At 43.8% G+C, this 27,309-nt stretch overlaps 1 protein-coding gene across 8 annotated transcripts in view; it reads left to right on the forward strand.

Moving 5' to 3' along the window:
- The window catches only part of SNAP47 (synaptosome associated protein 47), a 66,373-nt gene extending 39,622 nt beyond the window's left edge, over positions 1-26,751 (forward strand). For 4 of the 8 annotated variants that reach the window (XM_079915813.1, XM_079915818.1, XM_079915814.1 and 1 more), the window contains 2 exons: positions 3,001-3,125; positions 20,467-26,750. In XM_079915813.1, coding sequence (XP_079771939.1) covers positions 3,001-3,125; positions 20,467-20,613 — 272 coding nt within the window. In that variant the 3' untranslated portion in view covers positions 20,614-26,750. Of the gene's footprint in view, positions 1-1,515; positions 1,588-1,687; positions 1,803-3,000; positions 3,126-19,949; positions 19,985-20,466 lie in introns of those variants that run through there. The other 4 variants (XM_079915815.1, XR_013827461.1, XM_079915817.1 and 1 more) reach the window with 4 other exon arrangements.
- The last annotated feature ends 558 nt before the right edge of the window (positions 26,752-27,309 follow it).

Consider the following 27,309-nt stretch of genomic DNA (forward strand, 5'->3'; position numbering starts at 1 on the left):
CCCACCCCAGTTATATAAGCTGCTGTATCCATCCCTGGGTAGAGTAGGCATTTTCCTGTGTCATCAGTGAGGCGTACGGGGCCCAGAGACAGGGAGAAAGATTTGCTCAAGGCTGGACAGGCTTGGAGCGGTTTTTCTGCTTCCAGGTCAGGCCCTGGTAGTCTTTGGTCTGAACTTGCAATGAGGTCAGGAGTCTATGTCTGATGCACAAAGGAGACTGGCGTCCCAGTGCTGCCCCTGCCAGCGCAGTCCTTATTCAGGGTTTCCCTCGATGCCTCCTTGTTCTTGGAAAGTGGAATCATCTGTAAGGTAGCATGTAGCTTGAACAATTTGTGATTATTTTGTTTAACTGAGATAACTAATGACTTTTGAGACAAAAACCATCTTATACTGAACTAAATTAATTTTTTCAGAAGATATTTCAAAGCATTGAAGTAACTGAGTCAGCAACCCAAGTCTCAACACAAAGTTCACGGGGGTGGCCAAGTTTTGTATTAGGCAGGATCCTGCTGATCCCCCAGCTCGTTGTGAAAAACATCTCTTATTAGTATGTTCCAGGAAGAAAAATCCTCAGTTTTGGTTTTCTGGTTGTTTAAGTAATCCCATTTGTTAAACATTCAAAAATAGTATGTCTCTAACTGTAATACAGCTGTAGGTGTTGAAATGGAAACCAGAGTGACAGTGCAGGAGCACAGTGCTGGGCACAAGTGTGAATTAGACATGGGCCGTGCTCTCAGAGAAGCTAGCTGGGGAGATCCCAGTTTGAAAAGATGCTGAAAAAGATAAATAGCAGTGCAGTACCAAGCAAGTGACTGTCAAAGGTGTGTAAACTGAATGGTACCAGGACAGATGAGGGAAGATTGCTGCTAATGGAAGGGCTGAGTGGAGAACATGTCTCCAAACTTGGACTAGGGGACATCTGTCTGCCTGACATGTGCAGAGCGGGGGCAAGGTGGGCAGGAATAGCATGCTGGGGCCAGGGTGCCGGGGTGGCTGGAACAGGAGTCTGCAGGATCAGGAGCAGACTAGGAAGGAGGAGGGTGTAGGCTGAATGGGGAGTTTGCTTCCACCCATTAGGCCATAGAACCACTGTTAACATAGACAAGTGAAGTGTGCTTTGCCATCATGTTATCACTGATAATGTTTTAACGTCAGGTGTGTTAGTTGGCCTTTCCTTTAGGCTAATAATATCTAGTAAAACATGTCCTCTGTTGTCTAGTTTAGCTCTGATGGTGTTCTATTGCTGTTTTAGAAAAGTGCTTTTCATTATGTAACACGTTAGTGACATTTAGATCATGTAAGACCAACCGACAGTGAGTTGTATGCTATGGAAAGTTCTGTGCTAATTAATAAGCCCTTAGGATGTTGAAGTAGTGGCACTTTGGAGATTCCAGGACACAGGTTGTGAAATCAATTTGGTTGGTTGCAACCAGCTTTTATATAAAAAATAGAATAGAAAAGCACATCTGAGTACATGGTGTGTACTAAGGTTTTTGTCTTGTGAAACTTTTTCAGACCTCCAAGGTGCTTGTACGGGTGTAGCAGTTCTGTGTAGGAAGCACTTCGCATAGTGGTGCACAGTTAAAGGGCACGAAGACTCTCACAGAGGGCCTCCTTCCCAGTGGAGATGGGCCTGGGGAGGGCTCAGGCGCACAGTGTGGAACCCTCGGGTCTTGCCTTCATGCAGGTTTTGCTTCGCATCAACTGGTTCCTGAACTCACTCCATATGGCCAAGACCCTTTTCCTCTCTAGGATCCCAAGGAACATGCTTTCTTGTCATCACGTCTTCTTTGCTGAGCTAGGTAATCTCAGGGAGTGTTAATTTGTAAGAAATTTTTTGAGAAATAAGAATAAGGGGATGTTTGTGTACCTGTTGGAGGTGGCTGGTCTCTCCCTGGGGAGGAGGGGCTTGTGCAGTTGGTGTGTCCTGGATTCACCACCTGGGTTCCTGCTGTTCAGGCCCAGCAAGACCTTTACCCCAAGATGGATTTCCTTTCCTAACAATGCATTTATCAGTTGCTCCAGGCTGCTCGGATGAAAGGCAGCTCTGCTGACTGCCACTAGGGTCCTAGGAAGGAAGTGGGGTGTCCTGCTTTTGCCCTCCCATTTTGCTGAAACAGAGAAATCTGCTCAAAGGAGTTGGTGCTGGAATCCACACTGCTGGTTCTCACCCCAGAATGCTTTCCAGCATCCTAATAAATAAACATGGCTATACTGACACATCTGAGGTGGGCTGTATTATGGAGAAAAGCAGGTGACAGACTCTAAGCTATGCTCTTATCTGGGCCTTACAGTGCCAGGGTTGCAGATGGAGGCAGCTCTTTAAATAAAGGATTTACACTGTTCCTTGCCAAGCTGCTCTTCTGCTTCTTAGCAAGACTACCCAGGCATAGATGTGTGAATGGAAACACCCCTGAGCAATGCCTTGCCACGTGCAGCAGTCTGGCTCACCCCTACCTCAGTACAGCTCCACATTCAACTTTGCTTGACCTGACTAGCTGACCATTTCATGTGCTCTCTAGAACCACAGTGTTTTGTGGGGTAATCAGATGGTAATGCAGTTCCTAGTAGTGTATTTCATGTACATTTCACCAGGGCTCAACAAGTATTATGTTTCATACTCCAATCTATTGTCCTCTCAAAAAGAAAAAAATCACTCCTGGATAAAGCATCTTTCTTCTAAAAGCCAGTTATAGAACTAGATCCTGAGTATTTACAGTGTTGCACACTCTGATCAGTGTGGGGTAAGGAAGCAGCCCTGGATTGGGGTAGAAGGCAAGGCTCAGGTGGGTCCCACATGCAGTCAGCTCAGCAGAGGTTCAGAGAGGTGGACTCACCGCTCCCGCAAACACAGAAGCTCTAAACCAGTAAATGCCTGGGAAAACACTTCGTCAACCCAAAGAGCTCTGACGGTCTTAAACACTTTTTGTAAAGTTCTGAATGCCCTTGCGTTGTTCACACCTTCTAGAAGATGCCACTCTGTTTGACTTTCCATTTCAGCATCTGGGCTTTTGGACCGAGCCATGCACTGTGAGCCCTCCTCAGGGAACCAGGAAGGGAGGCCACTTCAGCTACAGATGAGCGAACCGTTAATTTCCGAGGGGGACAGCCAGGAACTGAGACAGGTAACATGCATTCGTAGTGTCATGTCCTCCCCTGCAGGCAACTCACTTCTCTTTCTTGTCTAAAAACAACTCTCCACTGATTTATGCTTGTCTGTCACCTGCACGGAAATGCTGGGACATCCACCTGATTTGCTCGGCTCCCTATAGCTTGAGGAAGGGCGGTGCCCATTCTGAGTCCTTGCGTTTTGTGGCATGCAGACACACATAGCATTCCTGTGCACACACAGTGGTCTTGGCAGCTGCCTATGTCTGTTATATGTGTGTGTATGTCTGTATATATGGGCTCAGATGCACATGTAGGCTGTGTATGTGCACGATGTGTGTGTCCAGGTGGGCTCTGTACACGTACATGTATGCATGTGTGGCGTGTGTACTGTGTGCACACGTGTGCAGCACCTGTATGTGTGTGCCATCTGTGTGTGCACTACCTGGGCATGTACAGTTGAGGGCACTTGCTCTCAAGTGCTCAACACAGGTTCTTGCGGAGGCTTGCCACTTTTTGTCCAGGAAGTTGAAATTTAAACAATGTTTGATAGAAATACTTGCAACTTATCTTCCTGTGTTAATGCTGGACAACACAGTGGCCTTTTCTTTTTCCTTTTTTAATAATTATGTAGCAAATACCTAGACGTTATATCATTTCATTCATAAATATTTCAGTATGTAGCTTTAAAAGATAAGAACTGTTTTAAAAAATGAGCACAATACCATACTCACCTTAAAAAAGTAAAAAGTAAATTCCTTGGTATTATCAGACATCAAGCCAGTGCTCACATTTCCCTAGTTACCTCATTTAGGAAAATGTGTTACATGTTTATTCAGATCAGGATCCTCATGAGGCCCGTGTGTTGCATTTAGTGAAGTGCCTTTAATGCATAGCTTTCTTTCCTCTGTCATCTTTTTCCTTTGAAGTTTATTTGATGAAAAACCTAAATTGTTCCTCTGTCAAGATTTTGCAGCTTGTATCTTCCTGACTTGGTTTCCCCAGCTCCCAGCAGGTGGTGAACTGCCTGCTCTCTGCCCTGGTACTCTTGTAGGTCAGTTTGTACCTCTAGAGGCTCCATCAGATTCAGGCTCCATTTTGGAGAGACTGTTTCATTGGTGGCATCCCACACTTAACATCAAGGCATACAAGAGACTGTATGTCTTTTAAACCTGTTTTTAAATAATTTTGTTCTGTGTGTCTACATAGGCATAGACTCCTTTAAGCTCAGCCTTTTCCATTTTGGGAAAAAAGTGTTCATCTTTTGCTATGGGATATTTTAAATATACATGATTTGTCACTTTTTCCTTCTGGTCTAACTTTTAATCACTTTAAGTAATGACACAGAGACATGCCACTTTCTAGCTGCAACTAGGAAATTCTGCAGGTTACTAATCACTTCTTTTGATAGGCTTAGTGACTCCAGAACACTGCAGATCTTGTCTGCCTTGGGGCTTGAGAAACCCTCATACTATAAAGGCAAACTTAACCTGTTCTCATGAAAGTGGGTAAGATTGCATATAGGCCTCAGGCTGGTAGGATCTGAGACCCTCCTCTCCCATCCTCCAATGAAGGTGTCTGTGGCTGAGATGATCTTCTATGTCCCATAGTTGTGCTGAGGCTGAAGCAAGAACATGGGTTTTGTAGGACATGGGAAATGTAGGAATTTTATCTGTTAATTCTAGTGGTGGCCATGTAGTTTGAGAGGGCCCTTGCAATTTCAAATAACCAATCGCTACTACCATGTATATACAATGTGCCCTTCCCCTAAAAGCTGTGATAGAATGGGAGAGGTCAGGATGAATGCACCAACAGCTGTGAGTAGAATAAAATTCCTCAGTGACCACTGAGGTCACCATTCTTTCCCATGAAAGTGTGTTTCTTATGTGGTTGGTCCTGACTGTCATCAACAAGTCTTAGTGAGCCCTGTGGCGTCCATGCTGGGAACAGCAGATGCCATGGTCATGAATCAGGAGGCTGGCTTGGGGGCAGAGGACACGGTGATCCCTGAGCAGTTAGGCTGGGAAGACCCACCCACAGGAGGGGCAGGGCTTTGTGCTAGTTAGCTGCCTCATTCTCCTTCCCTGCAGGGAGAACCTAATTTCATAAGAGATTGTCCTTTTGAGGTAAAACACATGTTTCATATTTAGAGAAGAATTCTGAGCTGTGTAGTTGAAGCTCAAGCATAGGTAGGAATGAGTTAAATTTCTGGGGAAAACGAAAATGCAAGAAAATCTCCCTCCATTCATCTGTGGTTTCTGTTGCAGATGCTATTAAAGTCATTACGTGGAAATGGGTTTTGGTGACTTAAACTGCAGTTGGGGTGCTAGAGAGAGGATTTGCCGTGATTTCCTCAGGGAGCAGCCGTGCTTAGTGCAGTGTGCCAGCTCCCTCTGTGCTGGGCCCCTGGAGCGGGCATGTGGGCTGTGGTTAGGCCCCATCTGCTGCGTAGCTGTGGCCGTCCACCATCCGCTGTGGGAGGGCACGTGGTGGAGGAGGCTGGGAGAGGAATCAGAGTCCCTCAGATGGGTTTGGCAGAGTCCCTCAAATCATTTCCAGTGTCTGATGTGCTAACCTTTCCTGCCTCAGAACTCCTGCTCTTTCGTTACTAAGTCTGTGGCTACCATATATTTGATACAACATTTGGAAGTGATAAAACAAAAAGCAGCATGGCTCTGTCCTGAGGACATTGCAGTTTTACATAAAGTTTCTTCATAACTTCTTAATCTGCACTTCTCTGTCTTGTCCTGCGTTTGGTGTTTTTTCATCCCACCTCCCTCTTTCACCAAGAAGGAATCAGAATGAAAAGCTGACCCAGGTCTGGTCTCATGGTTTATCAGGCTCTGCAACAGCCCTGGCACTGGGAACAGCAATGAAGGAAGACCTGCACTGGATGTTCTCATCATTTCCAATAAAGAGGGATGCACAGAGTGTGGATTCATGGCAAGCTTTTAGGTCATAGTTTTGAACTTTCTGTTTGATTATATTCGGCATTTAGTCTGCCTACTGTATGTGGTATCTTTATAAACAGTAAATGCAAAACACAAAAATTAAAAACTGAGGTGATTAATTCAGTTCAGTCAGAAAGTTCGTTTACTGGAAAACCTAGCTAGTCAGCTGGCGTGAGGAGAAGAGTTTATTGAAAAGGCAGCCCTGCGGATGCCTGTGCTGGGGAGATGAGTGAGGCCCAGGGCTTTTGTCTCTGTGTTGCTTAGCAGAGCCAAGTTCCACATGTATCTGCACTGGCAATTCACTGGATCTTTCCTGAAATAATTCTAGGCCGGAAAGGATGCTGTGGTTCTCTACTTGCTGTGAAACTATCTTAAGAAATTAATGTCCTTCTTTTCTTTTTTTTTTTTAACAGATACATATATTCATTTTCACATTCTTTTCCATTATGGTTTATTATAAAATAATCTTATTTTCTTGTTTTAGAAATTATAGAATACATTTCATCTTCAGTAACTCCACCATTCTGGTCTTTTCCTCTGTACTTTGTTCCCAGTTATTTAAATTTGTCCCAATTCATCTGTCTCCTCTCCTACTAGTCAGGGAAAAAAAAAAAAAAATCTGTCATTTCTTGCATACCTAATCTATGTAAAAGAATTGTGTTTAGCAAGTGTTCTTCAGCCTAAACTAAATGTCTGAATCAGTGAATTATTTAGCTGTGGCTTCAGTGAGTTATTTGGAGAAGACAACAGATCTGGGTTTCCTTGGATAATTGTCAGGACAAAGTCATGAGATAATGAGCAAGGGGTGATATCCATGATGCTTCTCATCAGTTGTGGCAATGGACTAGACCACACTTCTGGAATGCAGATTCCAGAACTGATACTGCTTAGGAAGGAGGGGATGGCTAAACTGGTGGGCCCTCAAAAGTAGAAAGGCAAGGGCAATGCACTCCAGCTATAGGACCACCGAACAGTGCTGGGACGGTGTGCAGACACCTTGTTGGAGTGAGCTCTGTGGAGGGGTCTGGGGACAGAGAGCTGGACATGTCCACTTATCAATACCTTCATTTAGTCTGGGCTTTGTCCTGTAAGCAGTTTGGAATCATTGAAGTTTTTAAGCAAGGAGTCATGAGATAATTTCAGATTTTTACCCATTCTCCTCAGGTTCTCCTGTTGTCCTCTGCTGCCTTCTGAATCTTTCAGGCTGTATCATTTCATTCGTTAATTATGGGGCACAGTTAGATGGTTAGTGTTTTTATTTGTGGCTTTGATACCAGCCTGGATATTAGCAATGAGCTAGGCCGTTTATTTAAATATGTGTTACTCTAATTGTGAATTATTAATAAATGTTTCTGACATCATATCCTATGTCACTTCTAAACGTTAAACCATAAGAAGAGCCTTGGTAACCAGGAAAACATACCTAGTAACTTTCGATGTCCACACACAGTGGACATTTCAATAAGAGGTCATGTGACTTAGGATGAGCCCTGGCCTAGGAACCTGGCATCCTGGCGCTGGTCCCAGCCCCTCCCTGTCAGCTCTGTAGTCCTGGGAAGGCTGGTTTGCTTCCCTGTCCTCAGTCTCCAGCTCTGAAAAGGGCACTGACTTGTAGCGTATTCCAGTATCTACCGTCTAATGTAGAATCCACCGCAATGAAATGAAAGCTGAGTTACAGAAAAATGTCACGCCTTACTTTTAAATATTCGTTCATGGTTTTCCTGTCTGCTCTGTTGGTTAACTAGGTCACTGGTAACGATGAGCATTACTTTGACAGACAGGAGACAGACACGCGGTGCCCCCACCGCTAGCCCAGCCCTGCCTGCTGTGGTTTCATGTGCCTCCCACTGCTGCCTTCTGTAATTGCCTGGGACAACCAGCTCTTCTCCACAGCAGCCTTCAGAACTCCCATTATGTTGGATGTGGTCACCACTCTAGCAGAGGCCCATGTTGTCTGTGGCAGTGGTTGTTCGGAGTGGGAGGACCTGTCAAAGCGTGTGGCTGTGTGTCCTCTGCAGTTGACAGAGAAGGCTATGTGGGCACACCGGACCTCCCTCACATAGAGGCCATGGTGTAAACATGAGTTGCATGGAGGTGGCATCTGCCCTTCAGGTCCAAATACCCATGCAGCTGAATCTTGGGGGTGTATTCTGTCCCTTCCACTGCCCCTGGGAACTGTGGACAGGGAGGAAGCTGCCAAATAAGGAACTCTAAGATACTGTGCCAAGGGCAGGATTCCAGAATGTACCAGCATCTCAGCGAACAAATTCTAGAGCAGCTGCTTGGCTGTGCAGAAGGTAGAATGCCAAGGAGCAAGAAACAGATGCTCAGGCATTTAGACTGGGAGGATGACTTGTTCCCCCTTTGGAACATTTTCCTGTGCTCTTGGTCAGCTTTCAAATGAACCTCAAGTCTTAAAATCAAGTGTTTGATTATATTGTTATTGAGTGCTTGGCTATGGAAGGTTTCATATATTATAACCATGTTTTTTATTGTGGTAAAATATATAGAATAAAATCTTGCCATTTTAACTATTTTAAGTGTATAATTTAATATCATTAATTACATTCAAAATATTGTGCAACCATCACTGCTATCTATTTTATTTTCAAAGCTCGTTTACAACAGAAACTCTGTTACCATGAAGCAGTAACTCCACATTTTGCCTCCCCCCAGTCCCTGGTAACCTCTAATCTTCTCTCTGTCTCTATGAATTTGCCTATTCTGGGAACCTCCTATAAGTGTAATCCTTTTGCATCTGGCTTTTTTCACTTAGCATAATGTTTTCAAGGCTGATCCATCTTGTAGCATGAATTGGTACTTTTCCTTTTTATAGATGAATAATATTCTGTTGTATGGTTAAAACATACTTGGTTTATCCATTCATCACCGATGGACACTTGGATTATTTCCACCTTTCAGTTCTTTTGGACATATACCTAAGAGTAGAATTGCTTGGTTATAGGATAATTCTGTGTTTAACTTTTTGATGAGCTGCCAAATTATCTCCTTAGCAGCTACACCATTTTACACTCTCACCAGCAATGTATGAGGATTCCAGTTTTTCCACATCCCTGCCAACACTTATTTTCTTTTTTGAAAATTTTAAAATTATTCTAACTATCAAATAGAATAGATAAGGAGGTAAGTGTTGGAGGTAAGGGTCCAACTTCATTCTTTTGCATGTGGCTGTCTAGTTGTCCCAGCACCACTTGTTGAACAGACTATCCTTTCTCCATTGAGTAGACTTGGCACCCTTGTCAAAAATCTGTTGATCTGAGGACTCTTTATTCCATTAGTCTATTCTTATGCCAGTACCAAGCTGTTTTTATTACTATAACTTTGGGTAAGGTTTAAAATTGGGAAGTATGAATTTAATTTCATTCTTCTTTTTCAACTTGTTTTTACTATTCAGGGTCCCTTGCAATTCTATATGAATTTGAGGATTAGCTTTTCCATTTCCGAGTAGGGGGGCTGTTGGAAATTTGATAGGGATTACATTGAATCTGTATATCACTTTGAGGAGTATTGCCCTCTTGCCAATATTGTCTTCCAGTCTAGGAACACAAGATGTCTTTTATTTATTTAGGTAGTCTTTATTCCAGCATGATTTTATAATTTTTAGTCTTTCACCTGCATGGTTCTTTTTTCCTAGGTATTTTATTCTTTTGGATGCTATTATAAATGGGATTATTTTCTTAATTTCTTTTTCTGATTCTTCATTGCTGCTGTATAGAAACACAACTGATTTTTGTGTGTTGCTCTTGTATACCGTAACTTTGCTAAATTTGTTAATTAGTTCTTCTAGTTTTCTTGTGGATTCTTTGGGATATTCTATATATATAGGGTCATGTCATATGAAAATAGAGATAGTTTTACTTCTTCTTTTCCAGTTTGGATACCTTTTATTTCTTTTTCTTGCCTACTTGCTCTGTCTAGGACTTCCAGTGCATAGCGGTACTGTGTAGCAGTGGTGAAAGTAGGCATTCTTGTCTTTTTCTGATCTTAGGGCTTTCAGTCTTTCCCCATTGAGTATCCTATTAGCTGAATTTTTCATAAGCCCCCCCTTTATTTTAAAAGTGTTTTAAGTTTTTACTTTATTACAGGCTTTTCTATTTCTAATCATTACAAATGTTTTCAACATTTCATTTATCTGCTCCATTGTATTCCATTTATATTTCATTATGATTCCCATCTGTCTATCATATATTCAAGTTATGTCTACTATTTTCTTTTTTTAATTTTTATTTTATACTGGAGTATAGTTGATTAATAATATTGTATTAGTCTCAGGTGTACAGCAAAGTGATTCAGTTATACATATACATGTATCTATTCTTTTATAAATTCTTTTCCCATTTAGATTATTAGAGAATTTTGAGCAGAGTTCCCTGTGCTATATAGTAGGGGTTTGTTGGTTATCTATTTTAAATATAGTAGTGTGTACATGTCAATCCCAAACTCCCAGTCTATCTCTCCCTCCCACCCTTCCCCTCTGGTAACTATAAGTTCATTCTCTAAGTGTGTGAGTCTGTTTCTGTTTTGTAAATAAGTTCCTTTTATCATTTTGGGGGGGGGGGGTTCTGCATATAAGCGATATCGAATGATATTTGTCTTTCTCTGTCTGACTTACTTCACTTAGTATAATAATCTCCAGGTTCATCCATGTTGCTGCAAATGGCATTATTTCATTCTTTGCAATGGCTGAGTAATATTTCATTGTATTATTTCATAGTAATATTTCATTTCATTGTACCACATCTTCTTTATCCATTCCTCTGTCGATGGACATTTAGGTTGCTTCCACATCCTGACTATTGTAAATAGTTCTGCAATGAATGGTGTGCATGTATCTTTTAAATTATGGTTTTCTCCAGATATATGCCCAGGAGTGAGATTGCTGGATCATATGGTAGCTCTATTTTTAGTTTTTTAAGGAACCTCCATACTGTTCTCCATAGTGGTTGTAGCAATTTACGTTCCCACTAACAGTGTAGGAGGGTTCCCTTTTCTCCACACACTCTCCAGCATTATTGTTTGTAGATTTTTTAATGATGGCCATTCTGACCAGTGTGAGGTGATACCTCACTGTATTTTTGATTTACATTTCTCTAATAATTAGTGATGTTGAGCATCTTTTCATGTGCCTCTTGGCCATCTGTATGTCTTCTTTGGGAAATGTCTATTTAGGTCTTCCGTCCATTTTTGGATTGGGTTTTTGATTTTTTTTTTTGATATTGAGCCACATGAGCTGTTGTTTGTAAATTTTGGAGACTAATTCCTTGTCAGTCACATTGTTTGCAAATATTTTCTCCCATTCTGTGGGTTTTTTTTGTTTTGTCTATGGTTTCCTTTGTTGTGCAAAAACTTTTGAGTTTCATTAGGTCCCATTTGTTTATTTTTGGTTTTTTTCCCATTATTCTAGGAGACGGCTCAAAAAAGATATTGCTGCAATTTATGTCAAACAGTGTTCTGCCTATGTTTTCTGAGTTATTTTTGTGTATGGTGTTAAATAATGTTCTGATTTCACATGTAGCTGACCAGTTTTCCCAGCACCATTTACTGAAGAGACTCTCTTCTCTGCATTGTAGAGTCTTGTTTCCTTTGTCATAGATTAATTGACCATAGGTGTGTGGGTTTAGTTCTGGGTTTTCTGTCCTGTTCACGCATCGGTCTATATTTCTCTTTTTGTGCCAGTACCATACTGTTTTGATGACTGTAGCTTTGTAGTATAGTCTGAAGTCAGGGAGCCTGATTCCTCCAGCTCCATTTTTCTTTCTCAGGATTGCTTTGGCTATTTGGGGTCTTTTGTGTTTCCATACAAATTGTAAAATATTTTGTTCTAGTTCTGTGAAAAATGCCGTTGGTAATTTGATAGGGATTGCATTGAATCTGCAGGTTGCCTAGGGTAGTATAGTCATTTTGACAATATTGATTCTTCCAATCCAAGAACATGGTATATCTTTCTGTTTGTATCATCTTTGATTTCTTTCATCAGTGTCATATAGTTTTCAGAGTACAGGTCTTTTGTCTCCTTAGGTAGGTTTATTCCTAGGTATTTTATTCTTTTTGATATGATGATAAATGGGATTGTTTCCTTAATTTCTCTTTCTGATCTTTCGTTGTTAGTGTATAGGAATGCAAGAGATTTTTGTGTATTTTGTAACCTGAAACTTTACCAAATTCATTGATGAGCACTAGTAATTTTCTGGTAGCTGTTTAGGATTTGTTATGTATAGTATTATCTGATCTGCAAACAGTGACAGTTTTACTTATTCTTTTCTAATTTGGATTCCTTCTATTTCTTTTTTTTTTTCTTTGCGGTACGCAGGCCTCTCACTGATGTGACCTCTCCTCTTGCGGAGCACAGGCTCCGGACACGCAGGCCCAGCGGCCATGGCTCACGGGCCCAGCCGCTCCGCGGCACACGGGATCCTCCTGGACCGGGGCATGAACCCACATCCCCTGCATTGGCAGGCGGACTCTCAACCACTGCGCCACCAGGGAAGCCCGATTCCTTCTATTTCTTTTTCTTCTTTGATTGCTATGGCTAGGACTTCCAAAACTATGTTCAGTAAGAGTGGCGAGAGTGGACATCTTTGTCTTTTTCCTGATCTTAGAGAAAATGCTTTCAGCTTTTCACTGTGTGTATGATGTTAGCTGTAGGTTTGTCATATATAGCCTCTATTATGTTGAGGTTTGTTCCCTCTATGCCCACTTCCTGGAGAGTTTTATCATGAATGCGTGTTGAATTTTGTCAAAAACTTTTTCTGCATCTATTGAGATGATCATATGGTTTTTATTCTTCAATTTGTTGATTTGGTGTATCACACTGATTGATTTGAGGCAGTGAAAAATCCTTGCATCCCTGGGATAAATTCCACTTGATCATGGTGCATGATCCCTTTAATGTATTGTTGGATTCAGTTTGCTAGTATTTTGTTGAGGATTTTTGCGTCTATGTTCATCAGTGATATTGGTCTGTAATTTTCTTTTGTGGTATCTTTGTCTGGTTTTGGTATCAGGGTGATGGTGGCCTCATAGAATTAGTTTGGGGATATTCCTTCCTCTGCAGTTTTTTGGAATAGTTTCAGAAGGATAGGTTAGGTGCCTTTTATCATGTTGAAGTTCTCTTCTAGTCCCAGTTTTCTGAATTTTTATCGTGAAAGGGTGTTGGGTTTGTCGTGGCCATTTCTTCATCAATTGAGTTGATTGTGTTTTTTTCCTCTCTGTTCTAATAATGTGGTATATTGCATTAATTGATTTTCTAAGGGTGAACCACCCTTGTATTCTGAGATAAATCCTACTTGGATTCAGTTTGCTAGTATTTTAGTATGTTGTGGTTTTGTTTTCATTTGTCTCAAAGAATTTACTAATTTCCCTCTTTGACCCACTGGTTGTTTAAGTGTGTTGTTTGATTTCTACATACTTGTGACTTTTTTAGTTGTCCAGATTTCCAGTTTCATTTCACTGTGAAGGTACTTTCTATTACTTCAATCTTAAGTTTGAGGTTTATTTTGAGGCCTACCATGTGGTCTGTCCTGGAGGATGTTCTGTGTGCACTTGAGAAGAATGTGGGTTCTGCTGATTCGGATGGAGTATTTCGTTTATGTCTGTTGGGTCCAGATGGTCTATAGTGTTGTTCAAGTCTTCTGTTTCCTTATTGATCTACTATCTGGGTGCCTTATACATTACCAACATCTTTTTATTAACTTTTAAAAATAGTTAACAAGTATTAGACGGTTTTTGGGTTCAGGCTGGGAAGTTGGTTTTGTGCAGTTTTTAAATGTGAAATTGGACTGTATGCATGAACACAGTGTTGAGTAGGCTGTGTGGCCTTGGGCAGCATATGTCTGTCCATCCCATCTGTGGCATAGGGCTGGGGACTGATTGTTGGAAACATGGTTTCTCGTAGCCAATAAGTACCTTTGCCATGTTAGCCATGTGGCCTTCAGCAGGCTTCACATTTCCCTGAAAAAGTACTATTATCACTTTTTACACAACAGGGTCCTGCCTTAAGGCTTGCATGGGTTTGAAGTGAGGATGAGGCCTGTACTATATGGAGCAGAATTCTAGCACACATTGAGTTCTAAATAAATGTATCAGTGGGACCCCAACTGTCTTTGACCTAGTCAACTCTGAAGAGCCCCAAACTTAATGCATTTTCTGTCTGTTTCATATTCTGAGAATGTCCCTGCTGAGGCATTTACTTCCGCATGTAAGATGAATCTTCAGTTTATTGAGCATTTCACTTGGTAGGGATTGCATTGCTCTCTTAAAAACGTGGTTCTTATCATGGGAAGCTCTGATAGCAGCTTGGCTCTCAGGACCCCTCTCTAGTCCTGGGAGGTGCTTTCCCTGCCCAGACCTTGAGTTACAGGGGCCATCTTTGCTGCGGGCCATTGGGGCCATTTGTAACTGGAGGCCAGTCAGCAGACTTCAAGTGAGGGCTAATAGATCCCTGAAGACTCAGCTGTGAGTCTTGCTATACAGACACAGCCATGGTGCCTAAGGCAGGTTTGTGCTCATCCACCCTCTGCCCTGAGAGGGGGTCGTGAGGAAGGGAGCACCGTGGTGGGGGAACTCCTTAAAAGAGAACCCTGTGCTGCCCCTGTTCACCCACAGAGCATCCTCAGGTCCTCAAGGAATGCAGCGCAGAGGACAGGGTGGGATGTGGGGGGTGGTCTGTGAGTGCTGAATGTGACAGGTTGCAGCTTAGGATATTCTTTACAGCCTCCAGAGCTTTGGCTGAGAGGGAGCCAATTTTTCCCTCTTTACCTTCTTTACAGCATGTTCTACCCCAACTGGTAGAATTGCAGACAACTTGATTTATCCCAGCTCTATTCTTAAATGGTTGCTAGTTTCTCACTGCAAGAAAATTCAGTTTTTCAGTGGTCAGTTTAATAACAAGATCAAGGCAAACAGTCTAGCCAATACTAACTCACTTTAGGTGCTTAATATTAATATACTAATACTCTAAATCCTGGAGTTCTGTCATGAGGTAGAGCAAAACATTTTTTTCAGACTATAAGTTGAGGCAACAACTAGCATACTGTAGACATTTTAGAAATATTAAGGCCCGTACTTGTATGTACCATGTCCTTACACAGTGAAAGCACAAGCTTGGTTGTTTCAGGACCCCCTTGGGGGCACAGCTTACAGCAGAGCTTGGGGCCTCTGATTCCCAGACTTGCACACCTTGATAGCTGGCATGAGGCATACAGTTAAATACATCTGTTTTGATAAGTGAACCTCCTCTACTGGATGAGCTATTTTTCCATAATTTATTTTCTGTTTTTATAAACAAAATGGAAATGGTTGGAAGGCTAAAATGTCTCCATATCAGCTCTTATATCAACCCAGACGGTGTCTGTGCCACCTTTCTGAGGTCTGTGGTATTGCAGAGATGGAGGTCACTGTAGCATGTGACCAAAGCAGAAGGTCTTCCTCTTCCAGAGAGGACAATAACTTCTTCTCTGCCCTGGGGACCACGTGGTGCCTCCCACTTCCTGCCTGAGTCATCTCGGCTATCCCCCTTGCCGGTTACTGACGCTGTGAGTGAGCCCAGCATCCTGCCTATGGGGAACCAAGCCTCCTGCTCTGGCTTTGTTGAGCGCCTGTGACCCCTGAGCTGAAGAGCACTGAGTGTTTCTGTGGGTTTTATTTCCAAGATACTGCTCCCAGAGGTATTGGCATGTATGTTTCTATGTCTTAACTTGTGGTTATGTGCATTATATATTTCTTTGGAGTTAGTTTCTCCTACAACTCAATGTACTGTTAATCAGGTAATTTCTGTGTAGGTACAAATGTGGCTGGAAAGATGGCTGGCTGCTGGGTTTATTTATTAGTGGAGCAGAAACTTGGGGAAAAGTCCATTTTGACCCTGGTCTTTGACTCAGAGCCCAGTGAAGTCTCATCTGAGAGGCCAGTTGATACTCCAGAGGCTGGCAACATCATACATTGATGACTAGACAGCTTGTCATCCTGGGCCACAGAAGTAACAACTGTTTTTAAGGTTTGGCCAGACTTCATATTCTCCATTCTTTCCATCCCATGTTATATGGAATGCACACGATGCCATTTAATTACTTCAGTCCCTTTCTTAAAGGAAAAAAGACACTGGACCAATATTCCAGTGGTACTAGTAGTTTGAAAGTTTACTCAGTAATTTTCTTTGCAGACTTAGTAGCTGTAAAGATCTCGTTTATATTTTTATGGTATTAATTAATTTCAAGTGCAGTTTTGGCAGACCAACCAAGGTTCTCAACAGGCTGCATAGAATGGGTGCTATTTTTAAGGCCATCATCTCAGTGAAGCTTTTTCCAAATGAAATTCAACAGGAACCAGCCTTTATTTGGACTGTACACTCAGTAAAATGCTCAACTTTTGTAGGCATGTCAGCAGTTCTTACAAAATAAGTTGTATGTGCCTTTTATTACTGTGCTTATTAAGTGTAGACTCAGGAATGTTGGTGTTCTTGCTTTTGCCACTGTTTCATTTTGGAAAGAGGCAGTTGATTCATTCTCTAGAGAAAGATGGCCATGGAAACGTAGGACACATAAGGTCAGTCACACAAAGTGGCCCTTGGTGGAAGTGCTATCATGTGGTGATGTGGTCCTGTGCTACCTGGCACAGTAGCCACTGGCTACTGAGCACTTAAAAAGCAGTTGGTCTGTGACTTCCCTGGTGGCACAGTGGTTAAGAATCTGCCTGCTAATGCAGGGGACACAGGTTCGAGCCCTGGTCCGGGAGGATCCCACATGCTGCAGAGCAACTAAGCCCGTGCACCACAACTACTGAGCCTGTACTCTAGAGCCCGTGAGCCACAACTACTGAGCCTGCCTGCCACAACTACTGAAGCCCGCGCACCTAGAACCTGTGCTCTGCAACGAGAGAAGCGACCGCAGTGAGAAGCCCGCACACCACAATGAAGAGTAGTCCCCGCTTGCCACAACTAGAGAAAGCCTGTGTGCAGCAATGACGACCCAACACAGCCAAAAATAAATAAATAAAAAAAATAAATTTATTAAAAAAAAGCAGTTGGTCCAAGTTCATACTAGCTTGCTAGGACTTCATATAAAAAAAGAATATAAAATATCTCATTAATAATTGTTTCTATTGACTTCATGTTGAAATGCTAATGTTTTGGGTTGATGGGTTTAAATAAAATATATTATTAAAATTAATTATACTATTTACTTTTTATTAGAAAATTTGAAATTACAGGTATGGCTCTCCCCTAACTGGACATCTTGCCACAGTTGCTCAGGGCTCTAAGAGCTGGCACAGGTTCTGGGGTGTGTGAATGGACTGCCTATTCCTGGTGGGAGCCCTTCTGCCATTTTTTAAGGGTCTTAGGCAATTTCTTTCAGTGTCTCAGTGATGTGACCTCTGAGTCATGGCCATGACATCTATTGTCCACGCAACGGTCATGTCAGGGCTGCTCTGGGAGCTGGACCCCAAGAGCTTGAGCAAGTCACTCACCCTTCTCAACCTCATCTGTGAAACAGAGTTAGATCGAGGATCAACAGGGAATAGTTAGGGCACATTGCAGGGGTCTCATAACTCCTATCCTTATTTAGGATAACTGGAGGATGAGAAAACAGAAAACAAAACCATGTATATATATATATATACTTTAATCCGCAGTTTTTCTTTTCTCTGAAAGTGTACAGATGTTGGGATGAGAAAGCAAGATGAAAAGGCCACACAATATTATCAGCAGTGCTTATCTGATAGGCAGTAATTTGCATTTGAATTTTGGAGGAATTTTATTTTCTCCTCTAAGTTCTGTTTCCTGGTTTTCTATGTGCACTGTAATTATCGGAACAGAACAGGACAGTTGACTATCTGTGTGCACTAAAGGGAATACATGGCTGCCTTGCTGAAAGCCCATCTCCTGCCATCAGTGCACGTGCAAACACTGATTGTTTACAGTTCAGAATCTGGTGGTCCTGAAAGACAGTTCAATTGAAAATAAACTTGACCACATTTTGATATGATTGACAAGGATGTAGAGGTAGCAAAGAGAGCCGCAAGGTCTGTGCGGGCTGATCACTCAACATAGGAGAGAGATTTGACACCCTCCTCGAGGGTGTCAAATCGGATGCAGGTGTGTGACAAAGGGGACATTTTATGCAAGTTCCTGGTAGAACGGCCTTATTATCACACTAAAATGGAGGTAATGAGGAAGGAATAGTTGACCAGAGAGAACAGCATGGAAGGACCTGCCTAACATAGTGATGAGTGGTGACTTTTTTATTATGCTCTCTGGGCCTCAGCCATATGAGATCATAGAAATGAGAGATGGAAAAGACCTCCTGTATTAGGTCATCCAGCCCATCCCCTCCAGAGCTGACTGACCCCACAGTGTACTTTCCAGAGCTCCGTCCAGTTTTTCAAGTGACTCAACTGATGGAGTTTCCACCAGCTCCCAGAAGGTGCAGAAAGGTGGTGTCTGAGACAGCTAACTTGGATCTAGATTTATTCTTTCTCATGACGAAGATCCCAGCGATGATGCTTTGTTCAAAGAGAGATGTGGGGGTGAATCCCACCTCTGTCACTAACTTGCGGATGACTGCGGATGACCCCAGCTCACCTCATCTCCACATCCCCCTCCAAAAGTGGGGGTGCTTTGCTGGGCTCCTTCAGTCTGAGTGTTCTAAGACTTGGCGGCGGCACCTTACATAGCACTTTATGGTTTTCACAGCTTGTTCACATTTGTGATCTCATTTGAGCCTCACCATTCTTAGGGCAGGAGTTGATCTTATTATCCTCCTGGCCATCTCCCTGCCTTTACTGTTTCTTGTTAATCAGATGAAGCAGTTCTCCCGGGCAGTGGGTGCTGGGCCAGGTGGTCAGGCATTCCTTTTGATTCTAAGCACAGAGCTGCTTCCACTTGACCTCATGGGTACTATTATACCTTCTGAGACACCACACGGGTACAGTTTACTCTCCTTGAGGTGTGGCCTCCTTTCCCGGCAGTAGCACTGCTCAGGATTGTCCCAGGCCTCCTGTGGAACCTAGAGCTTTCTTGCCTGTGTCACCTGGTGGGACCTCTGGGAGCAGGGGGCAGGATTTCAGTGTGGAATATGATATATTATCAGTAGATTGCACTTGGGGTCCTCTGAGGTGGTCACCCAGGCTGTTCACTAGTAACATCCATCCCTGTGTGATAAAGGACTTTGAATGGATCTGTAGGCAGGTTCATCCACTGGGAGTTAGTAAGCAGGGCACCAAGGGCTCATCTTAATAATTCAGATTCTGCAGTTCCTTTTTCTTGACCTAACCAATGATCTGAAACTTCCCCTAAAAGAAAAGAGGTATTAACATTTATTGCAAGTAGTTGGTCATTAAGATTTCTCTTAAAAATCATTACTTTTTGTTTCGGCTTGGGGATATTAAATTTTTAAACGAAGGTTCAGTAAGTATGTAATTAAAGTACATTTCACAATGCAACTAGTCCCAATAGAATTGTAATACAGTGCTGCTCTTAACTAGTTTATGAAACTGTATGAAGTATGACATGAGTCACAGAAATGGGGACGAGGAGCTGCCATCCAGCCTGGTCGGCTCCCTTGGTCTAGCCATGCTGGAGCAGCCCTCCACGCTGTGGGCGCCATCCTCCCCTGTGGCATCACTGTGTGTTTATGGCATTTCTGAGTGTCCTCCACGTGTCTGTGCCCACAGATATCCTTTTTGCCTCTCCACAGAACCCTGCCGTCTCCCAGTTTTTCTCAGTAGGCCCACGGGGTTATGTTGTGTAACTGCTTCATCACCTTGGGTTATTTGTGCTGTGTTTTGTTCTGCCTTTTGTATTTGTATGTGAAATATTTCAAACATACAGACAAAAAAGTGTTTTGCCTTTCTTCTTAAATTTTGTTTTTCCAGCTTCAGTCTGCAGTTAGGCACTTGGATGCAGAAAGGTAATGAAAACAATGATTGGGTGAGAGCTGGAACTCAGATCTGAGTTGTAGGATCCAGATCCCTGGTTCTGCCCTGTGCTGCTACTGTTTGCAGGAATTCCACGTGGATGTGGTAACATTCCCAGCAAGGCTGTCAGGGTTGGTGAAACAGCAAACCGTGGGTTGGAAACAGCAGTGCCGCAGGGGTGCATCTCCTGGGGCTGTGTGGTCAGTCTCCTTGCTTATGGCTTGGAGCAGGGCCAGAGAGCAAATACATCATCTTCCAACAGCTCTACCTCGCTGAAGGTCAGTGCCAGAAAGTGGCAGAGCTGAGACCCAAACCCAGGGTCAGAGCTGCAAGCTCTGGCTCTGCTCAGAGTGTTCATCATTCCCATTGACTTACAAATTTTCTTAAGTACTGTAAAAATAACGGAAAGAAATATTGTCTGTTTTTGAGAGTATAAGAAAAGGCACCCCTCTTATCATTTGTGCTTCCCTTGCAGATCCTGAGGAAACTAAAAGATCTCGCGTTGGATGCCGAATCAGAGCTAGAGAGACAGGATGAGGCCTTGGATGGCATCACTGCAGCTGTGGACCGGACAACCTTAACCATTGACAAGCATAATCGACGAGTGAAAAAACTGACCTAGAAGGACAAGAAAGCATAGAGGTGACTGCTTTTGTTGAGAATCACTTCTCTGAGTACGTTGTTCTCAACTCCTGCATGCTTCCTTTGAGATGAAGACCCCAGGAAGTCATTCCAAGCGCCCTGCCCCAGGAGGTGCACAGCTGCCTCAGGGTGAAGGGCTGGTGTTGACAGCTGTGAGCAGCTTAGCTTGGGGTGATTGTGGCTTCCACCAAGGGATTCCCTTGCAGGGAGCTGAAAGTGCAGCTGAAGGAGAGGAGTTCTGCCTGCAAATACAGCGAGCCGCTTCCTCCCAAGGCCCTCTCGGGCTGCTTGTGGAGTCAGGAGCACACACGCATTCAAACATGGGCTGAGCCCTATTGAGGTGGCCACGACAGCAAGGCGGCTCTTCATTCTGAGGGTGGGCTGCACCCAGCACTCAGGGACCACTTTGCTTGGCCACAATCCCAGGTCTCCAGTGGCACAACTAGCTGCATTTTCATCCTTTTTTCATTCTTGATAAGCATAAAAAGGTTGGTTTAAGTCTCTGTGAAAGAAATCTACTTATTTCTAACCCTCTGCCTATCTGAACACTCTAGGCATATCCTATGTCAGCAAAATCTCTTCTCCAGGATCACATTCAGGTCTGAGCCTGCCTTTCCTACATGGGCTGCTCAGCACAGACCCCACTGCCTTCACTTTGTTCCAATTTTCTTTGGTGAACAGGTCAGTTTCTTTTTGGTTGTATTATAATTTCGAACCAAAGCTGAGTCTAGTATACCTCAAGGTCATCCTATAAGCACCTGAAATATTTTCACTGCTCAGTTTTTAGTCAAACATGAAAATAGTACATACTGCACCTATTTTAAAAAGTGTTAATTTTTGCTTTTTTGCCCCATTTCTACCTGGAAACAAAAGAGAAATGCTAGCTTTAGAATATTTTTTGAAGCTATGCATTGATGCTGCTTTTTGCTTGGTTTTGGGTATCTTAGTGTGTCCCTGGGAGAGCCCCTCATGGGGAGACAAGAGGAAAGTAGAGAAGTGGGTGACCTCCCCCGATTCTCACAACAAGCCACCTCCAGACTGCTTTGAAATAGCATCCCAAAGAACCTTGCACAGAGAGGCTCATTTAGACCTTGTAGAGATGTTACTTTGAAGCACCTTTCCTACAGCCCTCCTGGGATGGCGCTCGCAAGCCCTGTGCTGCCTTGCTGCACCACTCCACTTGCATACTAAGTCCTGGATCGTTTTAAGAATTAATTCACAGATGCAGTGTAAGTTTCCTGGGGCTGCCCCAACAAAGTACCACGAACAAGAGGCTTACAACAATAGGAATGCACTTCCGGAGGCCAGAAGTCCAGGATCGAGGTGTAGGCAGGCTGTGCTCCTTCTGGAGATTCTAGGAGAGGATCATTCCTGCCACTTCTAGTTGCTGGTACCTCTATGTATCCCTGAGCTTATGGCCACATCACCCCAATCTCTGCCTCCATCGTCATGTGGCCATCTTCCTGTGTTTCTGTGTCTCAAATCTCCCTCTCCTCTCTCTTATAAGGATCCATCCTAATCCAAGGTCATCTTATCTTGAGATCCTTACCTTGATGACATCTACAGAGACCCCATTTCCAGATAAGGTCACATTCAGAGGTTCCCAGTGAGTATGAATTTTGGGTCACCTAGGGATGCCCAGCCTTGTCATAGCTGACCCATTCCAAAAAGACATGGAAAGTAGCACTTTTAGAAAGTAATGTTCATAGGGGTCTTTCAGTTCTTTCCTGTTTTGCAATTTGGTATATTATATTCCTAGTCTCTGTTTGTCTTACTTGGTTCGTACTTACTAACCTCCAAAATGACAGGTGGATCTGTTCTGTCAAGGTTTCTCACGCTAATGCAGCATGTGAGCAGTTTGCTCTTGACCTTTCCTGGCACATCAAGTGATGGAGCTCTTGGAGCTCATGGTCATTCCAGGGGGTCTGAGCCCCATGCAGCCCCTTCTAGTGCTTGATGACAGGGAGGTCGGGGAGGACACGGCAGGTGTGAAGATGTGTCAACAAGGACAGTTATTGAGAGCTCATGCCTAGAGGCAGCGGCAGCTGGATCACATCCCTAGGGAACTTGGAGGAATGCTGGAGGAAAGGCAGCTCGTGCCCTGGGCACAGGGCAAGTGCAGGTGGGCAGGCTGCGCCCAAATACTGTAGCTTCTCACAGCAGCCCATGAAGAGTGAGTTCCCCTGAGGTAGAGTATGTGGTTCTCACCGTGGCCACACACTGGGCTCATGCCAGGAACTCAGAAGATACAAACACACACGCACACACGCGTGCACTGACCCCAGACCCCTCAGTCAGAATCTCTGAGGGTATATACATTACCCAGATGTTTCTAATGAGCAGAAGGGGAAGATCCACAGGCCAGGTGACTTACTGCCACTAGACCTGCTCTCTCTCTACATCTAGCTCTAGAGAGCCCTGAACAGCTGAAATGAAAACGAATCTGTCCCATTCATCATGCTCTTCTGAATCCAGGTGGGCACTGCTCAAGAGTTCCCAGTGCAGCCTCCAGCAGCCAGCCAGCCTCTGCTTGTCCTGAAAACAGATACCACCCAGCACTCATGTGGCATCAGGGCTATACACACCTCGGCTGCTAACAGGCCTCTGGAAAGCAGGGGGCCAGGACTCTTGGTGATCCCTCGCCAGGAGCAAGCCCTGGGCTCTCTGGGCCGCACGCTCTCCTAATCCATCACCTAGGGATGCATAAAGCCCAGACACTCTGGGCATGAAGGTGTGTGGTACAGAAGACATTGTACTGTTAGAGGATTATTCTCCAGGCCTTTTCTCTCCCATGAATAGTTAAATTGATAGAGACTATGGTCTGTCTATGTGGAGACTTACAGTGTAAAAAAAAAAAAAAGGCCATCAAGGGCCATTTTATGCTATTTTTTTTAACCTTGGCCCTAGAGTTAACTTTTTTAACCTTAACCCCTTCCAGTAGCAGAAAATCCATGTGCCAAACTGTTAGTCACCAAGGCTGAAACATAATTGCCAGGAACCGTATAACACCAGGCATTGATTCCCACGGCACACTGATTCCCCACCCCACGTGCACTAATTCCACCTCCCATTGCTCCCTCAACTTATGGTGCACTGACTCTGTCTCCACACTTCAGACGTGGGAAGGACACGAGGGGGAACAGATATCATGATGCTCCTAGAAGCAGTACCAGGGGAAGGAGATGAGCAGGTAGGCTGGTGATCTCTCCTGCCATCCTCAGGCAGCCCAGGTGGTAAGTGCCATGATGGTTAGAACCAAGTGGATCCCATCAGGTGAGTAGACCCTCTGGAGAGTGGCAGAAAGGGCACACTGAGCCTGTTGGCATCATCATCGCTGGTGTTTGGATCAGGATCCATTGTGTCTCCTGTTTTGTTTTTTACTTTCCTGATGTGGAGTATGTCCTCTAACATTGACATTGGGTTTATGTGTGGGGTCAGGCTCACCCACATGAGTACCAAACTCTATTTGCCGCTGTTTAGCCTGTGACTGAGGGAATTATGAGGGGATTAAGTTAGTTTGTTGTCACCCCCTAAGGTGTTTGTACTTCCTAAAACATGTAACACTTTGAGCTCAGTTTTACACTCTGTAGAGGTGGGCAGAATACAAGACCCACGTCTGATGCAGCTGTGAGACCAATATTGAGCTGAAATGAAACTGCTTTGACATTTCATCAAAAATGGCTGATCCTTTTGTTTGTTTTGTTTCTATATAAGGGGCAGGTAGAAAATACTTCATCTTTCAAGCCATATGGTGTCTGTTGTGAACAAATGGCCATGCTGTGTTCCAGTAAAACTACCTGTGAGATTAGAATTTCATATATGTCATGTGTCCTGAAATGTTATTCTTGTTTTGATTTTCTTCGTTCAACCATTTGAAAATTCAGACATGTCCTTAGCTTGCAGACCATAGGAGAACAGACTGCAGGGCTTTGTAGTCACCTGCCCAGGTGGGTGTGTTCCCTTTGAGGTTTCACATAAAGTTGTCCAGCATTGTCTGTCCTGGAGGGCAACTTACTTCCCTCCTCAGCCCCAAACTCAAGCATGGCCTGAGCTCTTCACATGCCACTGCTGCTGGTGGCCAAAGCTGAGCCTAGGGTTGCGGCTGGGAGGGTTCTGGGTATTTTTGCCATAAAAAATAAAAAGGGCATAATGAAAAAGACAAAAATGGCATAATGAAACATGAAAAATTAATGACAAAATCTTTAAAAGATTTTATTGTGGAAAAATGAAAATACTAAAAATATTTTAATACAATTAAAATGTGTGTAGATTCATGGTTATAGTTGTATTTGGGTATAACTTAGAGGAAGTGATGATACTTCCTTTCTCAAAGTCAGTCATTAGGGATTCAGGATCTAATGTCAGTTGTAAGTTCTTTATGATATAAAATAATCTGTTGTCTCTTAAGGTTTTTCTGGAAGTAAAATAACAGATGAAGGATGCTATTTCTTATCAATATATTTCTTGTGTATAACTGGTAGTACATATCTGGACTACATTTAAATGTTCCATCACATGTCCAGTTCTTATATTTAACCAGATCATCTAAGCAAGATCTGTGCCAAATGCCAAAATTCTGGTTACATCATGTACTCTGCTATCAAACAGCAAGAACGTTTCACCATTTTCAAGAAACTTATGCTCATCAGGAATCACGTAACCATTTATTTTTGTGAGGGATAGGAGGTCCTAGATTCTTCTTTTCCCTCCGACTTCTAATATTGCATAAGTTTGGTAAAGAAAGCATTAGAGAACAAGCTGCCATATCTAAATTAGCTAAAGAATCGATAATGCTCTCAAAGACTGCTGTGAATTAGTTACTTTATCTTTTATGGCACAATTGCCATACAGCCAATTAGTTGTGTGACTGAAATGCTTGCAGCAAAGATGCTTACAGCAAACATACTGGTCATAGGCTGGGAGACCCCTACCACCTTGTTTCTTACTGTGCTCAGCTGTTCAGAGCCTCAAAGCCTGCACTGATGGAACAAAGTCAGTCCTGTTCCTTTTAAAGGCAGAAACAGGAAACTGTAGAGAGAGGGGAGTGAGATGGGAAATGGCAGGTACTGGTTTCCACAAGTGATCTTCTCTGGAGGCCCCAAATTAGCACACACACAAATTTTAGGAGAGAGGAAAAAACAAAAGTCAATCCTTGAGGGCTTCCCTGGTGGCGCAGTGGTTGAGAGTCCGCCTGCCGATGCAGGGGACACGGGTTCGTGCGCGGTCTGGGAAGATCCCACATGCTGCGGAGCGGCTGGGCCTGTGAGCCATGGCCGCTGAGCCTGCGCGTCCGGAGCCTGTGCTCTGCAACGGGAGAGGCCACAACAGTGAGAGGCCCGCGTACCGCAAAAAAAAAAAAAAAAAAATCCTTGAGACATTTTCAAATAACACAGGAAACTCAACTATATGCAGTCAGTTGGGGTGGGGGCTTTGGTTTTGGGTTTGATGAAATGGCCTCTTGGAGACACTTGTATTGATTGGCGCCTCAACCCTGGCATGAGACCACACGACAAGCAGGTGCCTCCAAGGCCCCACTGGCCTCACCTGTGAGGAGCCCTCTCCCCTTTCACTGCTCCCAGTTTAATTATTAGCTATGGGTTTGAATAAAACTTGAAACACTTGCAAATTGTAATCAGTTTTCACATTTGCAACTGATTTCCACAGCCACATAATATCTCAAGCTTTTGGCACCCATCTGGAAACTAAGAACAGCAGTGGGTTTGCTCAGGAGGTAATTTTCCCTGATTCATTTTGAAAGTGAAAAGTCACAGGGTTGGTCCTTCAGCTAGGGTGGTCCTGCTTCCCAAAAGGACTGCTCAGTCTCATCCCTCAGCTTCCTCAGTGAGAAGTAGACTGGCATGGGCAGAGTGGGGAAGGCATAGATTCAGAGACAGCAGGAGCTGCTCGCCAGCCCAGGAGAGCCATTCAGGGGCCACATGCAGTGTCCAGGTGAGGAGACCCAGGCGACAGGGGTGGGGAGCTATGAGCAGGACCATGGTCAAGGCTGTGTTCTGTGGGCCTGACTCATGTCCTGCGCTCTCGCTGGTTAGGCAACGAAGTCCGGGCCATCCCATCATGAGTGGCTACTGTCCTGGGGGGCACTGGTGCCGCACTAACTGTCCAACATGTTCTCCCACCAGGTCTGAAGCAGCACTTGTTCCTCAGAGCCCTCTGGATTTTACTCTTATCACCTATCACAACCTCTGCCCCTTTGTCTCACCCTGGGGAGGCAAGTGTGAGCTAGGGAATGGGCAACTCACTTCCCCCATCTATCCCTTCTGGAGGTCGGAGGGTTAGGGAGATCTAGGGCATGTTTCCTAGAATGAGTAAAGGGCAGGGTGCAGAAACCCAGCTGTACATGAAGGAGGGTCAGGGCCTCACAGGTGTCCTAGGGTGCCTCTTCCTCCACACTCTTAGGCTGCTTCCACCCATCAGCAGTGGCTGTTCTGTTCCCACGCCTGGCCCATGGAGCTGGTGCTGAGAGATTAATGAGGCTGGCCGTTTTTTAGAGGCTCAGGGCAGATGCCTTGGAAAGGGGTGGGAGGTGAGGTGCAGCCATTGGGCTCCCACACCATGGAAGGTGAGGAAAAACAGAGAATGCACAGCTTTGTGAAGTCCCTTGGGTGTAGTTGTTTGGACCTTGCGCTGCATTTTCCAATGGAAATGACGCTCTAGA

Source organism: Stenella coeruleoalba (assembly GCF_951394435.1).
Source record: "Stenella coeruleoalba genome assembly, chromosome: 3".
Classification (NCBI taxonomy): Eukaryota; Metazoa; Chordata; class Mammalia; order Artiodactyla; family Delphinidae; genus Stenella; species Stenella coeruleoalba.